General features: G+C 48.5%; 1 protein-coding gene across 3 annotated transcripts in view; it reads left to right on the top strand.

Moving 5' to 3' along the window:
* The window catches only part of LOC118656328 (acyl-coenzyme A synthetase ACSM1, mitochondrial-like), a 50,703-nt gene that overhangs the window by 5,797 nt on the left and 19,783 nt on the right, over window positions 1–25,123 (top strand). For 2 of the 3 annotated variants that reach the window (XM_036309547.1, XM_036309546.1), the window contains exons 3-11: window positions 3,348–3,558; window positions 6,648–6,855; window positions 9,426–9,566; window positions 11,440–11,599; window positions 12,277–12,356; window positions 15,616–15,739; window positions 17,765–17,845; window positions 18,310–18,411; window positions 24,667–24,794. In XM_036309547.1, coding sequence (XP_036165440.1) covers window positions 3,348–3,558; window positions 6,648–6,855; window positions 9,426–9,566; window positions 11,440–11,599; window positions 12,277–12,356; window positions 15,616–15,739; window positions 17,765–17,845; window positions 18,310–18,411; window positions 24,667–24,794 — 1,235 coding nt within the window. The remainder of the gene's footprint in view (window positions 1–3,347; window positions 3,559–6,647; window positions 6,856–9,425; window positions 9,567–11,439; window positions 11,600–12,276; window positions 12,357–15,615; window positions 15,740–17,764; window positions 17,846–18,309; window positions 18,412–24,666; window positions 24,795–25,123) is intronic. The other variant, XM_036309548.1, reaches the window with a different exon arrangement.

Genomic DNA, 25,123 nt, shown 5'->3' with positions numbered 1-25,123 from the left:
AGGAGTGTGGCAAGGCCAGGCCTGCCTCTGGAGTCCTCCAGTCCCCTCAGCCCCCCAGCCACCCAGGGCCAGCTCAAGGCACAGGCAAGCCTCAGATGGTGGCTTCCCAGCCACTCAGGGCTGCCTGAGGCTCAGGTAACCAGAGCCAGCCTAGGCTTGTGCTGCCAGCAGTGGCAGCAGCAGAGGTTTGATAAGGTGTTGCCTTCCCCTGATCACCGGGTCGCCTCCCGCTCCTGAGGGCTCCCAGACTGTGAGAGGGGGAAGGACAGGCTGAGGGACACCCCACCAGTGAATGAATTTTTATGCACTGGGCCTCTAGTAATAATAATAATTATAAAGATATATCCAAAATATACAAAGGACTCAAACTCAACAATAAAAAAGAAACAACCCACTTAGAAAATTGGCAAGAGATTCTGAACAGACATCTCACTTTAGAGTCACACTGACAGCAAACAAGCATACAAAAAGATACTCAACATTACTTTTTATTAGGGAATTTATAAATAAATGAATAAGTAAATAAGTAAATTCCTTTCCAGCTACATCTCACTCTCACTGAATATTGCAACTAAATTTCACTCTTTTCCTTCTGTCCCAAAAAGGGGCTTGGAACCTGGCAACACGTCCTCCCAACCCTGGGGCACCACATCAGAGAAGGGGGGTGAAAAAGTGAGCACATCCCCAGTAGGGGGCATGCAGGAGACAGCAGATCGATATTTCTCTCTCATCGATGTTCCCAACTCTCTATTCCTCTCCCTTCCTCTCTGTAAAAAATCAATAAAATATATATTTTTTAAAAAGTGAACACAAACGTCACATGCCCTACCATTCTGAGTGTGGCTTTAGCTGTTTGGGCATTTGTTGGTGCTGCAGATCCTTGACTGTTTTAAGAACCCCAACAAAGCCATTTTAGTCTCTTTACTTGATGTTTCCCTAAAGAAATAGGGGTCTGGACCTTCCGAGTCTGCTTCTTATGAATTTCACCTTTAGATGTCACTTAATTTTAAAAGTTAATTCCACAAAATATTCAGAGCCTAAATAAGCCTCTTCTATTGTGTAGCAATTATAATAATAGTCATATTTATTGAGCACCTACTGTTATGTATACTTTGCTCATTAAATAACTCATTTAGACTTTACTGCCTTCTAGGTAATATTGCCCCCCACTTCCTAGATGAGAATGCTGGGGCACAAAGAGGAACGCACTGTCTGCATGGAATTAAGACACGTGGGGATGGAGCTTTAAGTCTTCAATTGGAGACATAAAACTATTCATGGTTTTATATGACTTGAGAGGAGGTGGCTACAGTAGACCAGAAGAAGTTGGCTGGATCACACCCTAACTTTTCTTGGCATTTTAATTATTTAAAATGAGGTCTCAGGCCCTAGCTGGTTTGGCTCAGTGCATAGAGTGTCGGCCTATGGACCAAAGGGTCCCAGATTCGAGTCCGGTCAAAGACACATGCCTCGATTGCAGGCTCTTCCCTGGCCCGGGCACTGGTCAGGGCCCATACAGGAGGCAACCAATCTATGTGTTTCTCTCACATCGATATTTTTCTCTGTCTTTCCTCCCTATTCCACTCTCTCTAAAAGTCAATGGGTCTTTCCCTCCCTCTTCCACTCTCTCTAAAAATCAATGGAAAAATATCCTCGAGTGAGGATTAAAAAAAATAATAATCCTTATCTAATAAAAGAGAAACATGGTAATTGGTGTACGACCGCTACCCTTCCCATTGGCTAATCAGGGGCGATATGCAAATTAACTGTCAGCCAAGATGGCGGCCGGCAGCCAGGAAGCTTAAACTGAACATGAGGTTTGCTTGCTTCAGTGACTGAGGACTGCAACGTTCCCCGCCTGCCTTGCCGGCCTCTCAGCCTGCAGTTTAAGAGACATAGTAACAAATAGAAGCTAAACAAAACCCCAAGACCAGCTTTCAGCGAGCCGGGATCTCAGAGCTGGAGTTGATACAGAGTTTCAATTGGAGAACCGAAACAAACCAGATACCTGCTTTCAGAAGCGGAAGCCTCAGAGCTGGAGCCTCAGAGCTAAAGCTGGCTCAGAATAAAAAAAGAAAAAGAAAAAAAGGAGCAGTTGGGAGCTTCAGTCACAGCCTGAAAACAGCCCTCAGCCCCTCACCCAGACTGGCCAGGCACCCCAGTGGGGACCCCCACCCTGAAGGGTGTGTGACCAGCTGCAAACAGCCATCATCCCCTCATCCAGGCTGGCCAGGCACCCCAGTGGGGACCCCCACCCTGAAGGGTGTGTGACCAGCTGCAAACAGCCATCATCCCCTCATCCAGGCTGGCCAGGCACCCCAGTGGGGACCCCCACCCTGATCCAGGACACCCTTCAGGGCAAACCAGCCAGCCCCCACCCATGCACCAGGCCTCTATTCTATATAGTAAAAGGGTAATATGCCTCCCAGGACCAGGATCAGCAGAGCCGCGAGGCCTCCCGGCACCGGGATCAGCATGACAGGGGGCAGCGCCCAAACCCCCTGATAGCCCTGTGGCTCTGTGTGTGACAGGGGGCGGGGCCACAACCTCCCTATCTGCCCTGCTCTGTTCCTGACAGGGGAAGGCGCCCCAACCCCCTAATCGGCCCTGCTCTGTGTGTGACGGGGTAGAGCCATAACCTCCCCATCGGCCCTGCCCTGAGTGTGAGAGTGGCGGTGCCCCAACCCCCTGATCGGTCCTGCTCTGTGTGTGACAGGGGGCGGTGCCCCAACTCCCCTATCGGCCCTACTTTGTGAGTGACAGGGGGGAGCTCCTCAACCCCCTGATGGGCCCTGCTCTGTGCATGACAGGGTACAGAGCCCCAACCCCCCTGATGGGCCCTGCTCTGTGGGTGACAGGGGGGAGCTCCCCAAACCCCTGATCGACCCTGCTCTGTGCGTGACAGGGGGGAGCTCCCCAACCCCCTGATTGGCCCTGCTCTGTGCGTGACGGGGGTGGCGCCGCAACCTCCCCATTGACCCTGCCTTGAGTGTGACAGGGGGCAGCGCCCCAACTCCCCAATCGGCCCTGCTCTGAGCCCGACCAGGGGCTGCACCTAGGGATTAGGCCTGCCCTCTGCCACCCGGGAGCAGGCCTAAGCCAGCAGGTTTTTATCTCCCGAGGGGTCCCAGACTGCGAGAGGGCACAGGCCGGGCTGAGGGACCCCCCCCACCCCCCCGAGTGCACAAATTTTTGTGCACCAGGCCTCTAGTAATAAATAAAATAAAATGGGGTCTTGGTTCCTGAGCTATGCTCACACTGGAATGTGACTGTGACAGTGAATTGGGGAAATAAGTGCCCTTTTCCTCTGAAGCAGGAAGTAACACATGGTGTGTGATCTTGACCAGGAAGGCAAACGAGGCCCCAACCCAGCCCTGTGGTGGGTGAACAGCCAAGGAAACGAAGTGAAGTGGAGTTTCAGAGAGCTGACAGACTTCACCTGCCGCGCAGCCAACGTCTTCACGCAGACCTGTGGCCTGCAGCAGGGAGACCGTCTCGCCTTGATTCTGCCTCGAGTGCCTGAGTGGTGGCTGGTGGCCATGGGCTGCATCCGAACAGGTCAGTGACTCAGAGACCCGTAGAGACCTTAGGGATGTCCTGGAGCCAACTGGTCCTGGAACACTAGGTGCTTCCTCTTCCCTACATTCTTTCTTCTTCACAGTCGTTTTCTCTCTCAGACTCCCTCACATATTTTACCTTTTATCCCTCACTCTCTCCCTCACCCTCACATATGCTCAAATGCAATGTCACACACACACACACACACACACACACACACACACACACACACACACACTTTCTCTTGCACAGTCTCAGACATTATTACTTTTTTGAAATTCATCAACTGTGAACCTTTTACCATATTGGAGCCCCCACTGAGTTAGTAAAGAGTCAGTTGCAGACATTGTGGCACCCATAAATACCATGTAAATACCCATAAACACTGGACCCCAGACATTTCCTTCACCATCACCAGAGCAGGCTTATCAAACAAGAAGTCCGACATTGGTACAATATGTGTTACCTGATAGCTAACCATAGTCAACATTCCCCAATTGCCTTCATCACGTCCTTGACAGCCATTTCTTTCTTTAAGTCCAAAATCCAATTGAGGATCATGCATTGCATTTAGGTGTCACGTCTTCTCAGTCTCCTTTAATCTAGAAGGGCTCTCTAGCCTTTTCTGCACGGCGATGACATTTTGAAGTGTCTAAGCCAGTTGCTTTGCAGGAGGTGCACACAAATTGGTATTTCACTCTCTCGCTTCATGATTATATTCATCTTAAAACATCTTAGCAGGAGCGCTGGGAGGACAGTGTGTCTTTGTCGGTGCATCACAGGAGGGGTCTATGCAGTTGTTTTCTCTTCCATCAGGGATACTGTTTATCTCAATAGAAGGGTGGTATTCAACTTTTTCAGGGCACCTTTTCTCTTCCTGACTCGTAAGTAGTCTGTGGGGTAACACATATGAGACTAGTGACTATCCTGCTCGCCCACTGTCTTTCACCCTGTGGTTTGAGTATCCCCTGATGATTCTTGACTGAGTTGAATATTATTATGGTGGTTTTATATGAGGATTTTCTGTTTATATCACCCCTCTACATTCATTAGTTAGCATTCTTCTGGAGATATTTCCCTTTCTCTTTTAATTGCTTATCTATCTATCTATCTATCTATCTATCTATCTATCTATCTATCTAATTTAGAATCAGAATGGGACTCATGGATTTTTTTTAATCACTTCAGTTAAATCACATGTTTACACGACAGTCTGTTCATGCTCTTGCTTATATATTCCCTCTCTTTTTTCCTCATAAAATAGTGGACTAATCCATCTAGTTCTTGTGGAATCAAATGTTAATAGCAACACTAGAGGAAGCATAAAAAAGCCTTGTCACCTGTAGAGCTAAGAGATGGCCCATGAGAAACCCAAGACGTGAGCTGAGCCCTCTGGGAAAAGCATAGGTAAAGAGGAGTAGAAGCAGAGAAAGGGAATTCCAAGAACGGGCTTAGCACATGCAAAGGCTTAGAGTCAGGAGTTGCCCATGTGAATGGCCATTTTGAAATAGAGAACAGAGGTGCGGGAGAGAAAGATGGAGCGTGGGCAGCGTCTTCAGTGCCAGAATGGGGAGCTGCTGTTTTCCTGGAGAGAGGACACAGGTGTTAGTGAAGGGAAGTGAAGGTGAACGTGGTGGGCAGGCAGGCTAAATGGCCATCTCAGAAGTGATGAAAGAAAACTGGGTTTATTTAAGGAAAAGGAAGTTGGGGGTGGGATATCCAAAGGGAAGGGCTGCACAGCCAGGAACCAAGGGGCTGGTGGGCACCCAGGAGCAGGAGCTTCATCCTTATGTGCAGTCACGGGTGGGAATCTCTTGTTGTCAGTGGGTTTGGGGGCTGAGCTGGTGGGCTTGGAATGGGGATGGAATGCAGGTGTGGGATCAGGGGGCTTCAGGACAGTTCCAGTTCCTTACATGGACTGATTCCTGGTGCCCGGCAATCATTTCCTGGTCTTTGTTCTCCTGTGGCGGGAAGCTTCCAAATGGCTGTCAAGGGTTGTATTGCCTTCTAGTCCTAACAACAGGAAATGCTGGGGGAACGTCGATGCTCTGGGGAACTTATCCAGGTAATAACACAGAAGTTCAAGGCAAGGCATCTGGTGGGGAGATTAGAATCCAATAGGTGCACACAAATATTTGAAATAATTGTTGGTGACAGCAGATGCGAGGGAAGGTAGGAAGGTACAAGGGACAATGTGGTTCATTTGGATGTGAGGGATGAAGGAAAGAAGGGATTCCCAATGACACAGGGATGAGAGAAGGGGGTGGGAGCAGAAAGGCAGGGGCTGGGATGCAGCTCTTCCTGATGTCAGAGACTCTGTCCTCCTTGCATCTGTGCTCCCAGGTCCCATGTAAACTCTTGCAAAGTAGGACCCAGCTGTGTACTGGCTGCACCCAGCTAGAGCAGACAGGTTGAGGGCAGGCGTTTCAAGTTTTAATGTGCATGGGAATCACTTGGAGGTCCTGTTAAAATGCAGGTTCTGGCCCTGTTGCCTTGGCTCAGTGTTTGCCCATTGACCTATGAACCAGGAGGTCATGGTTCAATTCCCAGTTGGGGCACGTGCCCGGGGTTGTAGACTCGGTCCCCAGTGTGGGTGTGTGCAGCAGGCAGCTGATCAATGATTCTCTCTCATGACTGATGTTTCTATCTCTCTCCCTCTCCCTTCCTATCTGAAATCAATAAAAATGTATTTTAAACAAAATTTTTAAAAATGCAGGTTCTGATTCGGTAGGTTTGGGGTGTGGCTTGGTGGTGCTGATACTGCGGGTCTTTTTAAAAAATATATTTTATTGATTTTTTACGGAGAGGAAGGGATGGGGGTAGAGAGTTAGAAACATTGATCAGCTGCCTCCTGCAGACCCCCTACTGGGGATGTGCCCGAAACTAAGGTACATGCCCTTGACCAGAATCGAACCTGGAGCCCTTCAGTCCACAGGCCGACGCTCTCTACACTGAGCCAAACCAGTCAGGGCGATACTGTGGGTCTTTGCATACCAAGAGGTTAGGGGATTTCTATGCTGATAAGCCAGGCCTGAAGCCCAAGGTTGTGAAAGAGGAAACGAAACAGATAATTTCTTTCTCATCCCCAGGGATTATCTTCATGCCAGGGACAACCCAGATGAAGGCCAAGGACATCCTCTACCGACTAAAGCAGTCCAATGCCCACAGCATCGTGACCACAGATGCGCTTGCCCCGGAGGTGGACTCTGTGGCGTCTGAGTGTCCCGCTCTGAAAACCAAGCTCCTGGTGTCTGACCACGGCCGGGAGGGGTGGCTGGACTTCCGATCTCTGATTCAGTGAGTTTCGGGTCTGACGGAGGTGCTCTCTGAGGAACGGTGGGAGAAGGCCCTCCGCACCCAAGCGCTGTAGACAGACAGCTGGTGGTAGGAAGCTCACCAGGCCTGGCTCCAGAGACCTCCTCCCAGCTGTGTCCCTGACCTGCTGTGTGACCCTGGGCTGCTTCCTGCCCCTCTCTTAGCCAAGGTTGCTTCATCTGTAATATCAGGACATTGCACTTCTATGCTTCTCTCATGGTCCCCTCAGCTCAGCCTGCATCCTCTTAAATCTGGGACCCCTCAGGGGAATGTACGACTGCCGGTTTAGGCCTGATCCCAGGCCTAAACCGGCAATTGGACATCCCTCATAATCCGGGACCGCTGGCTCCTAACTGCTTACCTGCCTGCCTCCCTGATTGCCCCCAATTGCCCCCTCTGCCAGCCTAATAACCCCTAACCACCTCTGCCTGCCAGCCTGATCGCCCCCAACTGCCCCCCTCCCAACTCCCGCGGCCTGGTCGCCCCTAACTGCCCCTCCTGATGACCTGGTCACCCCCAACTGACCACCATGCCAGCCTGGTGGCCCCTAACTGCCCCCTCCCACCGACCTGGTCACACCTTACTGCCCCCCATGCTGGCCTGGTCACCCCAAATGTCCCTCTCTGCTGGCCTGGTCACCCCCAACTGCCCCCCCATGGCCTGGTTGCCCCTAACTGTCCCCCTGCCTGCCTGGTCGCCCATTACTGGCCCCCGTGCTGGCCTTCTCACCCCCAACTGCCCCTCTCTGACAGCCTGGTTGCCCCTAACTGACCACACCCCCGTCGGCCTGGTCATTCCCAACTGCCTCCCGCTGCCGGCCTGGTTGCCCCTCACTGCCTCCCCTGGAAGCCTGGTCCCCCCAAATACCCCGCTGCCAACATGGTCGTCCACATAGCCTGCTGTTCAGTCGTTTGGTCGTCCCTCACTAACCCCCCTGCTGGCCTTGTCGTCCCACTCAGCCTGCTGTTTGGTTGTTACTGTTAAAGTGATGGCATCCTGGACAATTTTCATATTCCTCTATTATTAGTATAGATAAGTTGCACTGGGTTTGTTTTCTTGAAGTAACCCTTCTGTTTTTAAAGTAAAATGTTATTCAACCCCAAAAGGCAAACACAGTGAAGTCATACCTTCTGGTGGACTCTAAGGTCTGAGAGTTGGGGCTCTCTCTCCAGGGAGCACACCCTGGCCTTCCCCTGGTGCTACCTTTGCTTTTCTCTCTCCTCAACTCCAAGGGCCTTTTTTTCTGCCCCAAACTTGTTTCCTGAGCCAATGCAGCCCAGCTGGCTCACTTCTACTACCTCTGTGGCTTTCTAGATAAACTTCCTTTTATAATTTGAATAAACAAATAAAGTCAGAGAGTTCAAAAAACAAACTTAAATAAATAATACTGTTGCCTGGCCCACATGGCTCAGTGGCTGAGCATTGACCTATAAACCAGGAGGTCGAGGTTCCATTCCTAGTCAGGCCACATGCTCAGGTTGCAGGCTCCAAGCAAGGTGGGGGGGGGGGGCATGTGGGAGGCTGCCAATCAATGAGTCTCTCTCATCATTGATGTTTCTACCTCTCTCTACCTCTTCCTTCCTCTCAGAAATCAATAAAACGTATTTCAAAAAGTAATACTGTTGAAAAATCCTTTAAATTGCCCAGAGTCATGATGGTATCATTTCTCAGCAAGAGCCACTGTTCCCTCCAGCATTTGGGCGATCTTCAGTTTCTTTGAACAACAGAGGAACCTCACAAACCCAATCATCGCAGGCCCTGGAGACTGTGTAGAAGCTCCCAGGAATCAAGGCCCACTGATTCTATCTTCTTTCACTCTCCCTTGCTTTCTCCACTCCTCTCCCCCCGCTCACCCTGCCTCTTATCACCAAGGTTATGGAGTGAAATTCCTGTAAACTTAGTTTGTGTGAAAAGAAGCTTAGCAGTGTGAGTATGAGGACAGTCTATGCATCACACCGGGTTTGAACCCTGGCTCTGCCAATTGCTGGCTGTGTGTCTTCAGGCAAGTTACCTAACCTCTCTGAGCCTCAGTTTCCTCATCCACAAAGAGAGCATGACAAGTTGGGCATAGTAACCTCCTAGGATTGCTTGGGTAAGAGGACTGACATTTCTTCATTTAAAAAACGGGCTGTGTTTTCCCCATTTTTAAAAAGAAGAAATGTCAGTCCTCTTACCTAAGTCACCCATAAACTCTGTTTGATGCTTCAGACCTGGAGACCAGTTCTTCCTCCAGTGTTACAAAACCCCAGTTTCTGCCTGGGCCAGGTACTCCGTTGGTTACAGTGCCAAGGTTGTGGGTTTGGTCCCTGTTCAGGGCACATACAAGAATCCACCAATGAAAGCATAAATAAGTGGAACAGAAAATCCATGTTTCTCTCTGTCTGTCTGTCTGTCTGTCTGTCTGTCTGTCTGTCTCTCTCCCTTCCTCTCTCTAAAATCTATACAAGCAAACCAGGTTTCTGACTTTGAGCCTCATGTTGTGTCGTTTGCTGACCCTGAGGGTGGAGCCAGGAGACCTGACTTCTCTCCTTTTCTGTTCAATCCCTTTGTAGATCAGCATCCCCAGATCACACCTGTATTAAGTCAAAGACCACGGACCCAATGGTCATCTTCTTTACCAGCGGCACCACCGGCTTCCCCAAGATGGCAAAGCACAGCCATGGACTTTCCTTGCGACACTCCTTCCCTTCAAGGTAGGAAAGAGGGCAGCAACTTAGAGGCTGGGTCACAGTCTGGGGCAAGGGGTGTGTGTGTGTGTGTGTGTGTGTGTGTGTGTGTGTGTGTGTGTGTTGGGAAAGGTGCTCTAAGTAGAACTGAGTCCATCCTGCTTCTCCCTTCTGCTCTCTTTGGTTCAGACCACTGAGGGTCTCCGAGGCGAAGGTCTGGACTTCTAAGTGTGTGTTGACAGAAGCCTCCCAGTGACAAGGGGGTCCTGCCTGAGCACCTTCACAGGTGTGGGGGGAACGTGGGTGGAGGCAGCAGGCATTCTGCAAGCTGCACAAATGACAAACCATGTGTCTTTGTCACTGGTTCCATCCAGGTTTGCTGAGAGGAGGACAGAAAGTTCTAGCTATGTGAAGTGAACAGATGCATAGGTGGAGTTTCCCAATCATGAGCCATTTGAGAGAAGTAATACCTGGAACCAGGCCACTGCCTTTAACCTAAAATAAATAATTGTAGAGGCTGAAGACATAGCCTTGGGTTAATCATTTAATCAATTAAACCAATCTTCTCCCTCCTACCTCTTCCTCTCCACCTAGTTCTATATAATTTGTACCTTATTAACCAGACCAGAGGGCAGAGAAGGTGTCTTGTGGACACTGGGTATCTGTGCTGACAATAACACTAAACAAAAAAAAATCCTGAAGGCATGGGGTGGAGAGAAGGGGGGGTTCTGTGTAGTCAGAACAACACAAACAAACGCACAAAGATATAACAAGTAGCACTCATAGAACTACAGAGATTTGAGAGCAGCTGCTGCTCAGGGTGTCAGGGAGGCACAGATGGGAGGAGCTGAGAGAGTGAGTGGGGTCATAGCACACAGGGTCGTGGGGACTTTGGTGTAGAGATTGAGCTTATTGGGAAAACAGTGGGCGGTATTGTAAGGTTGTTAACAAGGGAGAGAACTAATCCAATTTGTATTTTGAAAAAATCACTGTGGCTGCAGGGTGGAGATTGGCTTGGAAACAAAGAATAGATTTAGAAAGACCTGTTAGAGGGTCTTAGAATAATTTAGGTGCAAGATGGTGGTGGCTTGGACAAGGTGCTGGGGACATGAAGGAAGTTAAGAAGTCTGAGATTTTAGGAGCTAGAATGGGAGGGTGTGCTGGCTAGATGAGGGAGGGAGGAGGGGCTGGAGAGTCAAGGTGGACTCCCAGGTTTTGAGCTTGGGCAGTAATGACATTCACTGAAACACAGAGAGCACTGGAGAAGAATTAGTCCCGGGAGGCAGGAGAGATTAGGATGCTCTGGGTTTGAGATGCCCGAGAGACGTCCCAGAAGAGATGCTCAGTGGGCAGTTGGGTCTGAAGCTCAGATCAGAGGTCCCTAGCGTGTAATTTCCTGTGGGTGTGCCACAGCCCTCAGAGAGATGGGAACAGGGAGTGTGAATGGCTCTCCAGGCCCCTCCCTACTAATAGAAGAGCTCTTCAAAGCCACAGCTTCTCATGGGAGAGTTGAGTTTTTCTCAAGGAGTTATGCACACAGAGGTCCCTCAGAAACAGTAAGAGTAGGGTGGAGAAATGCTTCAGACCTAGCTGAGTAGCCCCTGGATTCAATTATCCATCTACCAGCTGTTTCTGTTATTTTATTTTTTGTTAATCCTCACCTGAGGATATTTTTCCCCCATTGATTATTATTACTTTTTATTATTTTTTTAATGAATGACTGTGCAGGACTCAAACTTGCACTTTTTAAAATTACATTTAATTGGTTTCAGAGAGGAAGGGAGAGGAAAAAGAGATAGAAACATCAATGATTAGAGATGGTGCCCACAACCCGGGCATGTGCCTTGACCGGGAATGCAACTGTGGTTACAAAGCTGAGGCCACTGTATTTTGGAGTCAGCAGGAAATTACTGCAGCTGAAGGCCTCTGATGTCTTCTGGTGCCTGTCAGATCCAGGCTGGATATTGGCTGTCATGGGAGCCGTTTTTGAACCATGGACAGCAGGGTCTACAGTCTTCATCCACCATCTGCCCCAGTTTGACCCTAAGGTCATTGTGGAGGTAAGAGGACTAATCTCTCAGTGTGAACAAACTCCTGGAGAAACTCATGCTTCAGGCGAAAAAGCTGGCCCCTGCTGAGAAGAGAGTATGTAACAAAGAAGCCCATTAGGGTGATAGAACCTGGGCTCTGGGGGTCTCAAATGTGAGACATTGAATCAGTCAGTGAATCTCCCAGAATACACATTTTGAGAAATTAAAGCAACCAGAACAATCTCAGGTCTCCTGGCTCCTCCAGGGCTGGGTAGCTGGTGTGTGCATGTGAATTTATTGAAGTGTTTAAAACCAGAGCCCTTGGAATAGGATGGTTCCTTTTCACACCTTTAACATTGTTAGAGGTAACCTTAGCTCTCTGACTCAGTCTCCTCACCTGTACGATGGGAGTTTTAATAATTACTACCTCATAAAATTGTTGGGAATATTGAGGTGATACAGGCAAAGTATATAAAGTGCTTAGCCCTGAGGCCTGTACCTGAAAACACTCAGGAACTGGTAACAGTTGCTATTATTGTCATGAGCACATCCTGAATAAATGTGCTCTCCTAGAAGGGAAATCAGAATTAAAATGGAAATAATTTAAAAAATAGAGTTACCACCAACAACAACAAAAGAATGGTAATAATTGGCCAGTGTTTTTCATCTTAACTATAAATATAAAATTTTCTCTGCTCACTTTTTAGACACTCTTTAAATACCCCATCACCCAGTGCATTGCTGCGCCCTCTGTATATCGAATGATTCTGCAGGAGAATTTTGGCAGGTATGTAGACATAGCTTGTTGTAATCACAATCTTTGGGTAGGATTTTAAGGATTCTATTTCACTGTGGTCTTGTCGGTGGGGAACAGGCTCTTCCACGGGGTTGGGAGGAAAGAATCCCAAGGATCGACGCCCGGGAGACTGCGATGTGGAAACGTGGTTTATTTGTTAGGTAACATCAATAGAGTTCTCCTCCCGGCTTCCCAATGCCCCATCTCTCTGGGCCCTGCCCTGGAAAAAGTCCAGTCTCCTCTTCAACAGGCCAAGGCAAAGGCCAATGCCCGGAGGTTCTGCTTCATGATCCTTCCTGTGGCCTCCAGACCTGGACGGTCCTTTGCTCCTGGGCGGGAGGGGACAGGAACAAATTGGGCCACTGGGTTCCCAGGCAAGAGAGAGAGCCAGCATTACCCCCCGGGTCTCAACCAGGAGCTTTTTTAAAACAACCCACTAACTTCCCAAGATTCCAGGGGCATGCACTGGGCCCACCCCTAGCCAACGATCTTTCCCAGGTTAGACTGACAGCCTCTGTGGTCCCACACCTCCCCCTGCGCCATTTTGACTTTACTGGGAAGTTCCTGACCTCCCCTGTGCCCCCTCTCACACACAATCCCAACCTAGAGGGGGGAGGGAGGGTGTTAATCCCCTTGGGGGGGACTGTGCTGCCATTTCTTGGGTGTGAAACTGGAGCTTCCTGGTGAAGCAAACAGGCCTCTGCTTCCCAGCAGCCTGTGCTCCACATTGTCAGCCTCTCCACTGGCTCTGTTTCTTTCAATCACCAGCCAAGGATGGTAACACTCTGACTGTTTTAACTCTGGTTCTTTGAGGACAGTGAGAGCTAGTGTGGGGTGTGTGTGTGTGTGTGTGTGAAATGCTGGTAGCGATAATTATCAGCCAGTCTAATTAATCAATTAAGCAAGACTCAGATCCAAATGAAACAGTGAGCCTTGCATCATTATGACCTTTTTTCTTTTTTAAACGTTTTAATTGTGAAATAACAAGCACACAGAAAAATACATAAGACATAAATTTGTAGATTAAGAAATTGTTGAAAATTAAACTAATATGTAACCACTCATTCAAGACACAATAAGAGAACATCACCAGCCCCCAGTGACCTACTCAGACCTCTCCAACTCCCTACAGGGACTCACTGTCCTGATTTTTATGGTGTCCACTGACTTGTGTGTGTTTTTCTCCCCTCCCCCTCCCCCCACCACTTGTAGTTTCCCTCCTAAGGAAATATTAGTCTCTTTTAGTTGCTTGTGAGCTTTGCAATCATATTATTCTGTAATGTCTGGCTTCTTTTTACAACATTCTATTTCTAAGATGTGCCCATGTTGCATCATGTTGCTGTAGCTAACTTTTATTGCTGTATAACATCCCACTTTATAAAAAGTCCACATTGTTTTCAATCCGTTCTACCACTAATGGACGTTTGAGTGATTTTCATTCGAGGGCTGCTGATGACTAACGCTGTTCTTGCACATTCACCCTGTGCACATCAGCACTCATTTGTGTGGGGGTCTTTCTAGGAGAAATTGCTGAGTCACAGTGACACTGCATCCTACCATCCATTTTCCAAAGTATCGCATAGCCCTGTGGGCCCACTAGCAGGGAGGCAGGATTCCCTCATTTGTTCTTGTCGGAGTCTTTAATTTTTACCAATCTGATGGTTGTAGTGTCATTTTGCTATAGTTTTATTTTTGTATTTTCCTGTGTTTGTAGATTAATTTTGAGCTAATCTTGTCTTTGAATCTAATGGGCACTTATGTATAAATTTTTTTTAACTTGTGGACATTTTATTTATTTATTTATTTATTTATTTATTTATTTATTATTGCTTAAAGTATTACAAAGAGTATTACATATGTTTCTTTCCACCCCCCCCCTTGACATTTTCCCGGAGTCCCCTACCTCCCTCCCCCCCGTCCCCCCACTGTCTTGTGTCCATTGGTTATGCTTATATGCATGCAAACAAGTCCTTCGGTTGATCTCTTACCATCCCCCCTCCCGCCCCCAAACCATCCCCGGCCTTCCCACTGTAGTTTGACAGTCTGTTCGATGCTGCTCTGCCTCTGTATCTATTTTTGTTCATCAGTTTATAATTGTCTTTATTATCCATAAATGAGTGAGATCATGTGGTATTTTTCTTTCATTGACTGGCGTATTTCACTTAGCATAATGCTCTCCAGTTCCATCCATGCTATTGCAAATGGTAAGAATTCCTTTTCTACAGCAGCATAGTATTCCATCGTGTAGATGTACCACCATTTTCTAATCCATTCATCTGCTGAGGGGCATTTAGGCTGTTTCCAGATCTTAGCTATGGTGAATTGTGCTGCTATGAACATAGGGGTGCATAAATCCTTTCTGATTGGTGTTTCTGATTTCTTGGGATATAGTCCTAGAAGTGGGATCATGGGGTCAAATGGGAGTCCCATTTTTAACTTTTTGAGGAAACTCCATACTGTCTTCCATAGTGGCTGCACCAGTCTGCATTCCCACCAGCAGTGCATGAATGTTCCCTTTTCTCCGCATCCTCTCCAGCACTTGCCATTTGTTGATTTGTTGATGATAGCCAGTCTGACAGGTGTGAGATGGTACCTCATTGTTGTTTTGATTTGCATCTCTCAGATGATTAGTGACTTGGAGCATGTTTTCATATGTCTCTTGGCTTTCTGAATGTCCTCTTTTGAAAAGTGTCTATTTAGGTCCTTTGCCCATTTTTTTGATTGGATTGTTTACCTTCCTTTTGTTAAGTTGTATGAGTTCCCTGTAAATATTGGAGATTAAACTTATGTATATTTTAAAGACTCTAAAATGGAAATTGCTGCTTCAAAAACAAGACCTAATAAGTTTTAGGCATGGATTTAAAATTTCAAGGAGTTGAACAACTACACTATGAAGCTAACTCTGAAATACAACTTGCTTTTATTCATATAGCCTCCATCCCAGCATGCCCTTGGAGTCTGCCTCTATCTTTATTTCAAACCTCATATGACAGCCACTTTTTGCAACATTCCTCAGATGATAAACTTGGTCCAAACCCAGTAAAAATCCAATCAGGGCATCGCTAATGACTCCACTGGAGACTCTGCTTATTTTACCTACTTTGGAGAAGGCTCCAGATGAGTGAGGAAGACATCCCTAATGAAACCAGCCCCTTGTCCACCGCTCCTGACTCTGAGTAACAGGAGAGATGTGGGAGGAGTTGGTCAGATGTCTGCTCTGAAGCTCTGTGGACACCTTGTCTCCCCCAAGCCTCAGGTTCCCCACTCTGGAGCATTGCACTACTGGCGGGGAGGCCATGCTGCCGGAGGAGCAAGAGAAGTGGAGACAACGAACGGGTCTTCTGGTCCACCAGGTCTACGGACAGTCGGAAACAGTAGGTGGACAGGCCCCTCTGGGCCACCCAGCCCAGCAGAGGAGCTGAATCTGCCAGAGCATGTGCACAGGCCCCACTGTGCGCACAGCCAGCAGAGGGCTGCTCTGGAGTTCCAGGCTGATGGGCCCCAAAAGTTTGCAGAGAGAGGATTCACACACAGTCTTTGACTTGTCAAGACCTCAGTGTGCTGACGACTATTGGAGAAAACTTTCCAAAGGGTCTGAGGACAGGGGCTGGGTCCCTGGGATCAGGGGAGCCGGGAGGAGCGATGGCAATGGAGGCGCCTCCTGCCTCACAGAGGCCCCGCCTGAGAGTGCTGCCCACGTCACCCTCCCTCCCTAAGCAGCAGCCACAGGGCCAGGCAGGAGCTGGGCCCTGAAGCTCACCTCTGGGTGTGTATGAGGACAGCACACAGGTTTGATTGTGGGACACGAGCAGGAGGGGAGGAGGGAGCACAGGCATCTCACAAACACACACACACACACACACACACACACACACACACACACACGCACACACACGCACGACACACACACGTGCACGCACACACGCACACACGCACACACACGTACACACACACTGTCACCCCCAAGGTGTCACTGAGCACGCAGTGGGCAGGCTGTGGAGTCTGCTGTGCTGGCATCTTCAACCCCCTGATGCTGACACAGCCAGTCTCCCCGCCTCCCACTATCCCCTCAGCTCACAGAGTCACCCCCTCTCAGGACCTGTAGGGCAGGCTCTTTTGGTCCTAATTCACTTATTTGTCTGACGGTCTGTTGTTGTTTTTTTTAAAAAATGTTTTATTTTAGTTAAGCGGTCTGCTTCCAGGCCTGAGAAATGTGAACGCTCGAGGCCTGACCTTGCATGGCTGCCAGTTCACTTTTGAACAGAGAAGCACATGCTACACCCATAACCCCAGTCCCTTTGCTTGAAGCCACAGAATACTCCCTCCTCGCTGCCTGGAGCCTCATTTCCCAAAGCCCTTGCAACCTGCTCGCTCACCTGTGGGCGATTCCGTGTCCTGAAGTGTGAGCAGCAGCTTGGAGAGGGAGGCCTTCCTCTCCCAGGAGCTCAGGTGTCAGTTCCTCTGAGCATCGCCCATGGCAGCTTCAAGCCCATGGGCATAGGTGGGACCGCCAGAAGCTGGGCTTCCCAGTGTCCAAACTGGGAGCAGAATGCTGACCCTGCGGGTGGTGGCGAGGGGAGGGGAAGGGGTGTGTTCACCCCCAGGCTGTGCCCAGCCTGCACATCCCCCAGGGCCGGCCCCCTGTCCTCTCTGATGTGGGGGGTCGTGCGCCAGGTGTCAGGGGTGCAGAGCCCAAGGGGCCGTCTCCATGCTCAGACGCTTGTTTTCTATGGAGGGAAACACCCACAAAAGTCAGTACAATGCCCTGTTGGCGACAACAGAAATGGGGGGAAAATACCACCGAAGGTGGGTCACCCAGGCCTTCTCCTGGGGCCTGAGTCTGGCTGGTTGCCCTGAGGAGCCAGGTGAGCTCATGGGTGTGGCCTGTGCAGCTTCCCACCCCCCAGGCTCTGAGAGGGGGTGCCCGCCCGGCCCCTCTGATGGAGGCCACTTATCTGCCTGACTGTGAAGGCTTCCCTCTAGGACAGATGTAGCTTCAGAGAACCAGGAAGGAGGCAGAGGTCACCAGGAGGGCAATGGGGTGGGAGGGTTGGCAGAGGAGCAACCTAAGTGATTTCAGCACAGCCCCGAGGGCATATGGGGCAGGGATCCTGCCAGGTGCAGTCTTGAGTAAGTGTTGGTCAAATGGACACAAGCCTGGCGTGCAGCGGGCACTCCCCCACCCACAACCCGCCCACAGCCCCGCGCTCAGCCCTTTGCTCCTTTCTTGGCCTCCCCACGGGACCCTGTGGCCGAGGATGCAGAGCTCCCAGCTCCCCACAGGCTCTGTGAGCAGCGACCCATGACCCCTGCGAGCAGGTGTGCTGTGTGTGGTTCTTGCTGCTCTGTGATCCGCCTGCACCCTTTGACCACTGGTATTCTCTTCCTTTTGTGCACAGGGATTGACTTGCGGCACTCTCCGGGGATCACAGGTCAAGCCCGGTTCCATGGGGAAAGCCATCCCACCCTTCGACGTCCAGGTTTGGTGCTAAAGGCGGGGCCAGGGAGCACTGAGGGCTCAGCTGGGAACAGACCCCGTGTGACACCAGGCGGCAGAAGCAGCCGTGCCCCCTGCCCGCAGTGTCCTTCCTCCTCTCCTCCTTGTTCCCTCTGATTTCCTGGGAGGTTTCAGTACTCCCAGCCGAGGCCGCACACAGCCGTGGCACACGGGACCTGGAGGAGCGCCGGCAGCTCTGTCCTCCCGCCGGGGCTTTTAGCTTGTCCTGACCCTGTTTTGTAGCTTGAAGACACATGCGACGTCCACGTACCAGGAAACAAACACACGTGTGACTTGCTGATTTCAAAGACTTGACAGCTTCGTCCTGTTTTCTGCCAGGGACCTCCCCATGGTCCCCACTGGTGTCACACGCATAAGCCAGGCAGAGCTTGGGTGGGCAGGAGTGCTGGGAGCCCTGCAGGGGGACTCACACACCTCTTGCTCCAGGTCATCGACGACGAGGGCAACGTCCTGCCGCCCAACACTGAGGGCAACCTTGGCATCAGGATCAAGCCCACCAAGCCCATCGGCCTGTTCATGTTGTATGAGGTGAGGGCACCCTGCCTGCCGCTCCCTGGCCTGAGCACCCCTGCAGCGAGAAGGGAGGTGACTCAACTCTGCATCCTGAGACCCCCCCATCTCCGTTATGTGCCCCAGTTCAGTGAAGCCAGGTCCAGTTCCCCCAAAGCTCACAGCCTTTCCCCTCCTAACCCATGTGGCACTGATGGGGTAGGCCAGTGGTCGGCAAACTCATTAGTCAACGGAACCAAATATCAACAGTACAATGATTGAAATTTCTTTTGAGAGCCAAATTTTTTAAACTTAAACTATATAGGTAGGTACATGGTTAATAACTTAATTAGGGTACTCCTAAGGCTTAGGAAGAGCCACACTCAAGGGGCCAAAGAGCCGCATATGGCTCGTGAGCCGCAGTTTGCCAACCACGGGGGTAGGAAAGCCTGGCTTCGGGATGATCGGACTTGGGGCTGATGATTAAGAATGCCAGCTTTGTGCCCTAGCTGGTTTGGCTCAGTGGATAGAGCATCGGCCTGCAGACTCAAGGGTCCCATGTTCGATTCCGGTCAGGGACATGTACCTTGGTTGCGGGCACATCCCCAGTGGGGGGCGTGCAGGAGGCAGCTGGTCGATGTTTCTCTCTCATCGATATTTCTAACTCTATCCCTCTCCCTTCTTCTCTTTAAAAAAATCAATAAAATATATTTTTTTTAAATAAAAATAAAAAAGAATGCCAGCTTCCGCTGGGTTCACATGCTACCATCCAGTTTACCAACAGGGTGTGAACAAACCTAGTCACTGTCCGGAGCCTCCTGAGGCCTCCCCTCCTCCACTTCTCAGACACACCACTTGCAGACCTTAGGAGTCATGGGTTTCCCATGACAAATAAATGGCAGATCTAAGATTCAAACCCATGTCTTTCAGCCCCAAGGCCTAATGGGAAATCCAGGGATTACAGACCTGTGATGGGTTCTAAGGAAACTGCCCCGATAACCCCTATCCCTCCCAGGGTAGTAGAGGCCACTCAGGAAATTCTCAGCTTCCAAGATGGGCCCTGGAAGGGTGGGCACACCTGAAATTGATCTCAGATTCCACCTCCTTTCTCCCAAAGAACAGCCATCAGAGGCTCTCTCCTGGTTTCACTGTTGTCATCACTCTGGCCTCCAGGGGGCGCTGCTCCTCATGTGATACTATCAATCAACAGTAAAAAACACTGGTTAAACCATTCATCAATTTTCTTTATCCTTTCAAAGAACCAGCTCTTGGTTTCATTGATTTTTTTGTATTGTGTTTTTGTCTCTATGTTATTTATTTCTGCTCTAATCTTTATTATTTCCTTCCTTCTACTTACTCCGGCTTTTCTTGTTGTCCTCTTTCTAGTTCTTTAATTTGAAGGGTTAAATAGTTTATTGTTAATTTTTTTGTTTGTTTTTTGTGGTATGCCTGTAGTGCTATGAACTTCCCTCTCAGGACTGCTTTTGCTGTGTCTCAGAGATTTGGGGTTGTTGTGTATTCATTTTCATTTGTTTCCAGGAAGGTTTTTTAAATTTATTTCTTGATGTCGTCGGTAACCCATTCTTTGTTTAATAACATGCTATTTAGCCTCCATGTGTTTCAATGTTTTGGGGTGTTTTTACTGTATTTGATTTCTAATTTCATTCCACTGTGATATGAGAAGTTGCTTGATATGATTTCTAGCTTCTTGAACTTGTAGAGATTAGTTTTGTGTCCTAACATGTGGTCTATCTTTGTGAATGATCCATGTGCATTTGAGAAGAATGTATATTCTGCTGCTTTGGGGTGAAATGTTCTATAATGCCGGGGTCCAACCCCAGCAGGTCCAGGGGTTCCCAAAGGCGTAGACGGAGTCGGCGAAGAAGGAAGGGCACGGAGACAGTGTTCAGTTGATCAGCAGCCTAGCCAGGATCTCCAGCCAGGATCTCCAGCCAAGTTCTGGTCTGGATCTCCAGAGAGGTTCTGCTTAGGATCTCCAGCCAGGTTCTGTGTCCATGTTGTCTTGCTAGGTTCTCCAGCCAGGTTCTCCAGGTTCTCCAGCCAGGTTCAGTCACCAGGTTCTAGTCAGGTTCTCTTGCCCATTTCTGTAGTCAGGTTCAGTCCAGGATCTTTTGCCATGTTCTCTCCAGCGAAGTTCTTCTGTCTCTAGTTCTGTGTAGGTTCTGTCTTCTTAGTCCTGTGTTCTAAGTTCTGTATTCTAAGTTCTGTGTTCTAAGTTCTGTGTTCTAAGTTCTGTGTCTTGCTGTCTTATTACATCTGTATTTATACCAGTTGATTCAATCCTATCAATCTCTATTACAAAGGTTAGGGCGTTTCTTATCTCCATTCCAGGAAGTAAAGATTATGTAGCTTAAGCATGATTGTTCATAGTTAAAGTGATTAATTACCCGCCTGGCACTTAGTTAAGAGGTTTTATTCTCTCCCTAACTTCAGGGGAAAATCCCTACCTGGGGAAACACCCTTTCTTAGAGACCTTGGTTAAAACACATAGTGCCAAAAAGTTGAGCAAACATATTAAGAACAGTATGCCATATATGCCAGGTCCCTTGAAACAGCAAGCATGGACCGGCTCCCGGCAAATTCCCCCTTTTTTATTTTTTAAAAGCCAGGCATTAAAAAAAAACAAAACCCCAAATGCTCTCTTGTATCCATTTTAAGAGTAGGATTGGCGCTTTCCGCTATTACCTGAGTCCTGATCTATCACCCCAGGGAGAGCTTGCCAATCCTGCACTTTCCCGGGGTGGAAAGGCTGCAGTGGGGTTAAGGATAAGGCTCCTTGGGCCTACCTCCTCCCATGCCTTTACATTTACCTTTCCTTCCTCAGAAAAGCATGGACATACTTCTTAAATAAAACGTTCTGTCTGACTGGGAGTAACCTTAATTCCTCTGCTAGCAAGCATATGTGTTAAAAGATCAATACAGAGTCTTTTTCCTTTAGACTCAGTATGGCACATCTTCTTAATGTAAAGATCAATACAGAGTCTTCTTTCTTTGGACTCAGTATGGCACATCTTCTCAATCTAAGAATCAATACAGAGTCTTCTTTCTTTGGACTCAGTATGGCACATCTTCTCAATCTAAGTTCTGTACTATCCACCTTCTTACCCTACTTATCCTCTGTAGGGGGGTCTGCAGTACCCTGGTGGAGTTCTATCCATCCCGAGTGTGGGGGTTCTCAATGAGGGGGGGGCTTACCTAGGGGAATCCTGTTCCAGGGCTTCCCAAAGGTGTGGACGGAGTCGGCGAAGACTATCCACCCTCTTCCTACGGTGGAGTCCTATCCATCCCGAGAGTGGGGCTTACCTCGGGGTCCCTGTTCGGGCGCCAGATGCCGGGGTCCAACCCCAGCAGGTCCAGGGGTTCCCAAAGGCGTAGACGGAGTCGGCGAAGAAGGAAGGGCACGGAGACAGTGTTCAGTTGATCAGCAGCCTAGCCAGGATCTCCAGCCAGGATCTCCAGCCAAGTTCTGGTCTGGATCTCCAGAGAGGTTCTGCTTAGGATCTCCAGCCAGGTTCTGTGTCCATGTTGTCTTGCTAGGTTCTCCAGCCAGGTTCTCCAGGTTCTCCAGCCAGGTTCAGTCACCAGGTTCTAGTCAGGTTCTCTTGCCCATTTCTGTAGTCAGGTTCAGTCCAGGATCTTTTGCCATGTTCTCTCCAGCGAAGTTCTTCTGTCTCTAGTTCTGTGTAGGTTCTGTCTTCTTAGTCCTGTGTTCTAAGTTCTGTATTCTAAGTTCTGTGTTCTAAGTTCTGTGTTCTAAGTTCTGTGTCTTGCTGTCTTATTACATCTGTATTTATACCAGTTGATTCAATCCTATCAATCTCTATTACAAAGGTTAGGGCGTTTCTTATCTCCATTCCAGGAAGTAAAGATTATGTAGCTTAAGCATGATTGTTCATAGTTAAAGTGATTAATTACCCGCCTGGCACTTAGTTAAGAGGTTTTATTCCCTCCCTAACTTCAGGGGAAAATCCCTACCTGGGGAAACACCCTTTCTTAGAGACCTTGGTTAAAACACATAGTGCCAAAAAGTTGAGCAAACATATTAAGAACAGTATGCCATATATGCCAGGTCCCTTGAAACAGCAAGCATGGACCGGCTCCCGGCACTATAAATGTCAATTAAATCCATCTGATCCAGTGTGTCCTTTAGAGTCACTGTTTCCTTGTCACGTTTTTGTCTGGAAGATCTATCTAGTGAAGTCAGCAGGTGTTAAAGTCTCCTGCTATGACTGCATTGTTGTCAATCTCTCTGTTAAAGTCCTCTAGCAGTTTTTGGAATATATTTAGGTGCGTATTGGGTGTGTATATGTTTACCAGGGTTCTATCCTCTGGTTGGATCCATCCCTTTAGTATTGTGTAGTGATCTTGGTTGTCTTTTGTGATGGCCTTCATTTTGAAGTCTATTTTATCAGATATGAGTATTGCTACTCCAGCTTTTTTTTTTACCCTTTTCATTTGCATGAAAATTTTTTTTCCATTCCTTCACTCTCATCCTGTGTATGTCTTTTGTTCTGAGATGGGACTCTTATAAACAGTATATAGTTGGCTCATATTTTTGTATCCATTCAGTTATCCTATACCTTTTGATTAGACCATTTAATCGATTTATATTTAGGGTTATTGATAGGTATTTATTTATTGCCATTTTAATTCTCTGTGTGTAGGTTTCTCTCTGTTTCTCCTTCTCAATACAGCAGTCCTTATAGCAGCGGTTCTCAACCTGTGGGTCGCGACCCCTTTGGCGGTTGAACGACCCTTTCACAGGAGTCGCCTAAGACCATCCTGCATATCAGATATTTACATTATGATTCATAACAGTAGCAACATTACAGTTATGAAGTAGCAACGAAAATAATTTTATGGTTGGGTCACAACATGAGGCACTGTATTTAAACGGCCAGAAGGTTGAGAACCACTGCCCTATTGCTGGCTTGGTGGTGATGTACTCCTCTGGCTTTTTTTTTTTTTCTTTTGTCTGGGAAGCTCTTTATTTGACCGTCTATTTTGAATGATAGCCTTGCTGCATATAGTGATCTTGGTTTCAGATCCTTGCTTTCCATTACCTTGAGTACTTCACGCCATTCCCTTCTGGCCTATAGATTTTCTGATGAGAAGTCAGGTGTCAGCCTTATGGGAGCTCTTTTGTAGGTAACAGTTTGCTTTCCTCTTGCTGCGTATAAGATTCTCTCAGTCTTGCCCTGGCTGGCTTTGCTCAGTGGATAGAGCGTCAGCCTGTGGACTGAAGGGTCCCAGGTTTGATTCTGGTCAAGGGGCACATGCCCGGGTTGTGGGCTCAATCCCCCGTGGGGGGTTTGCAGGAGGCAGCCCATCAATGATTCTCTCTCATCATTGATGTTTCTATCTCTCTCTCCCTCTCCCTTCCTCTCTGAAACCAATAAAAATATATACTTTTTAATATATTTTATTGATTTTTTTAAAGAGAGGAAGGGAGAGGGAGAGAGAGTTAGAAACATCCATGAGAGAGAAACATGGATCAGCTGCCTCCTGCACACCCCCTACTGGGGATGTGCCTGCAACCAAGGTACATGCCCTTGACCAGAATCGAACCTGGGACTCTTAAGTCCATAGTCCGACGCTCTAGCCACTGAGCAAAACTGGTCAGGGCAAAAAATATATATATGTGTATTTTTTTTAAAAAAAGATTCTCTCAGTCTTTAATTTTTGGCATTTTAATTAAGATGTGTCGGGGCATGGGCCTGTTTGGGATCTTCTTGCTTGGGGTTCTCTGTGCCTCCTGAACCTGTGTGACTTTTTCCTCCACCAAGTTAGAGAAGTTTTCCACCATTATTTCATCAAACATTGACCAGCTGGTTCCTCCACGCTCTCTGCTAAGGACTAAGCCCACAACCTGGGCATGTGCCCTGACCAGGAAGTGAACTGGCAACCTTTCGGTACATGGGATGATGCTCAATCAACTGAGCCACACTGGCCAGGGCCACAAGCTTTCTTTGAGGATGAGATGAGATAGCACTTAGGGAAGAAAATTCATTTAGCAAATGTTTATTGACACCTTCCATCTGTTCAGCTACTGTATTATACTAATATCAGTTGTCAATGTGTTCTGTGCATTAATTGACCAGTAGCATGCACTGAGTGTTTGCATGTAAAGCAAATAGACTCAGAGAGATTACAGAAGTTGCACAGGTGCCTGGCGGCGTGAGAAGCAGGATTCAAACCCAGATCTGAGCCCCAGGTTGCAGCTCAACATCTCTAACCTCACTGCCTTCAATAAGAGCGATGTTCTCTTTGCAGAATGACCCAGTGAAGACAGCCAAAGTGGAGTGTGGGGACTTTTACAACACTGGGGACAAAGTAACTATTGACGAAGAGGGCTACATCTGGTTCCTGGGGAGGGATGATGACATCATCAACGCCTCTGGGTAGGTGTGGCTGACCTGGGGCCTGGCAGCTCTAGGTTGCTTCATGCACTGGGGATGGGACCCTCAGGCTATTCCTGTTGCAGCCATGTCTACAGGGCCCTGGCCCGGGGTATCTGTGCATCTCCCCCAACATCAAAATAAAGGTCAAGAAGGTCTGGAAGTGCAACCACAGTAGACACTGTGCAATTTAAAGAGGGGATATAGGGTTGGGAAGGGAGACTTATTTGAGCCCATATCTGTCCCCATTGGTTGGGGGAAATTATTCTCTGTGTTCCTCTAATGGGACACATGTCACAGAACAACAACAACAGCAGCTAAGCTTATGGAGC

The sequence above is a fragment of the Myotis myotis genome, unplaced genomic scaffold, assembly GCF_014108235.1.
Source record: "Myotis myotis isolate mMyoMyo1 unplaced genomic scaffold, mMyoMyo1.p scaffold_m19_p_5, whole genome shotgun sequence".
NCBI classification, from domain to species: domain Eukaryota; kingdom Metazoa; phylum Chordata; class Mammalia; order Chiroptera; family Vespertilionidae; genus Myotis; species Myotis myotis.
The sequence above is the reverse complement of the archived record's forward strand: the minus strand, read 5'-3'. Positions and strand labels throughout refer to the sequence as shown.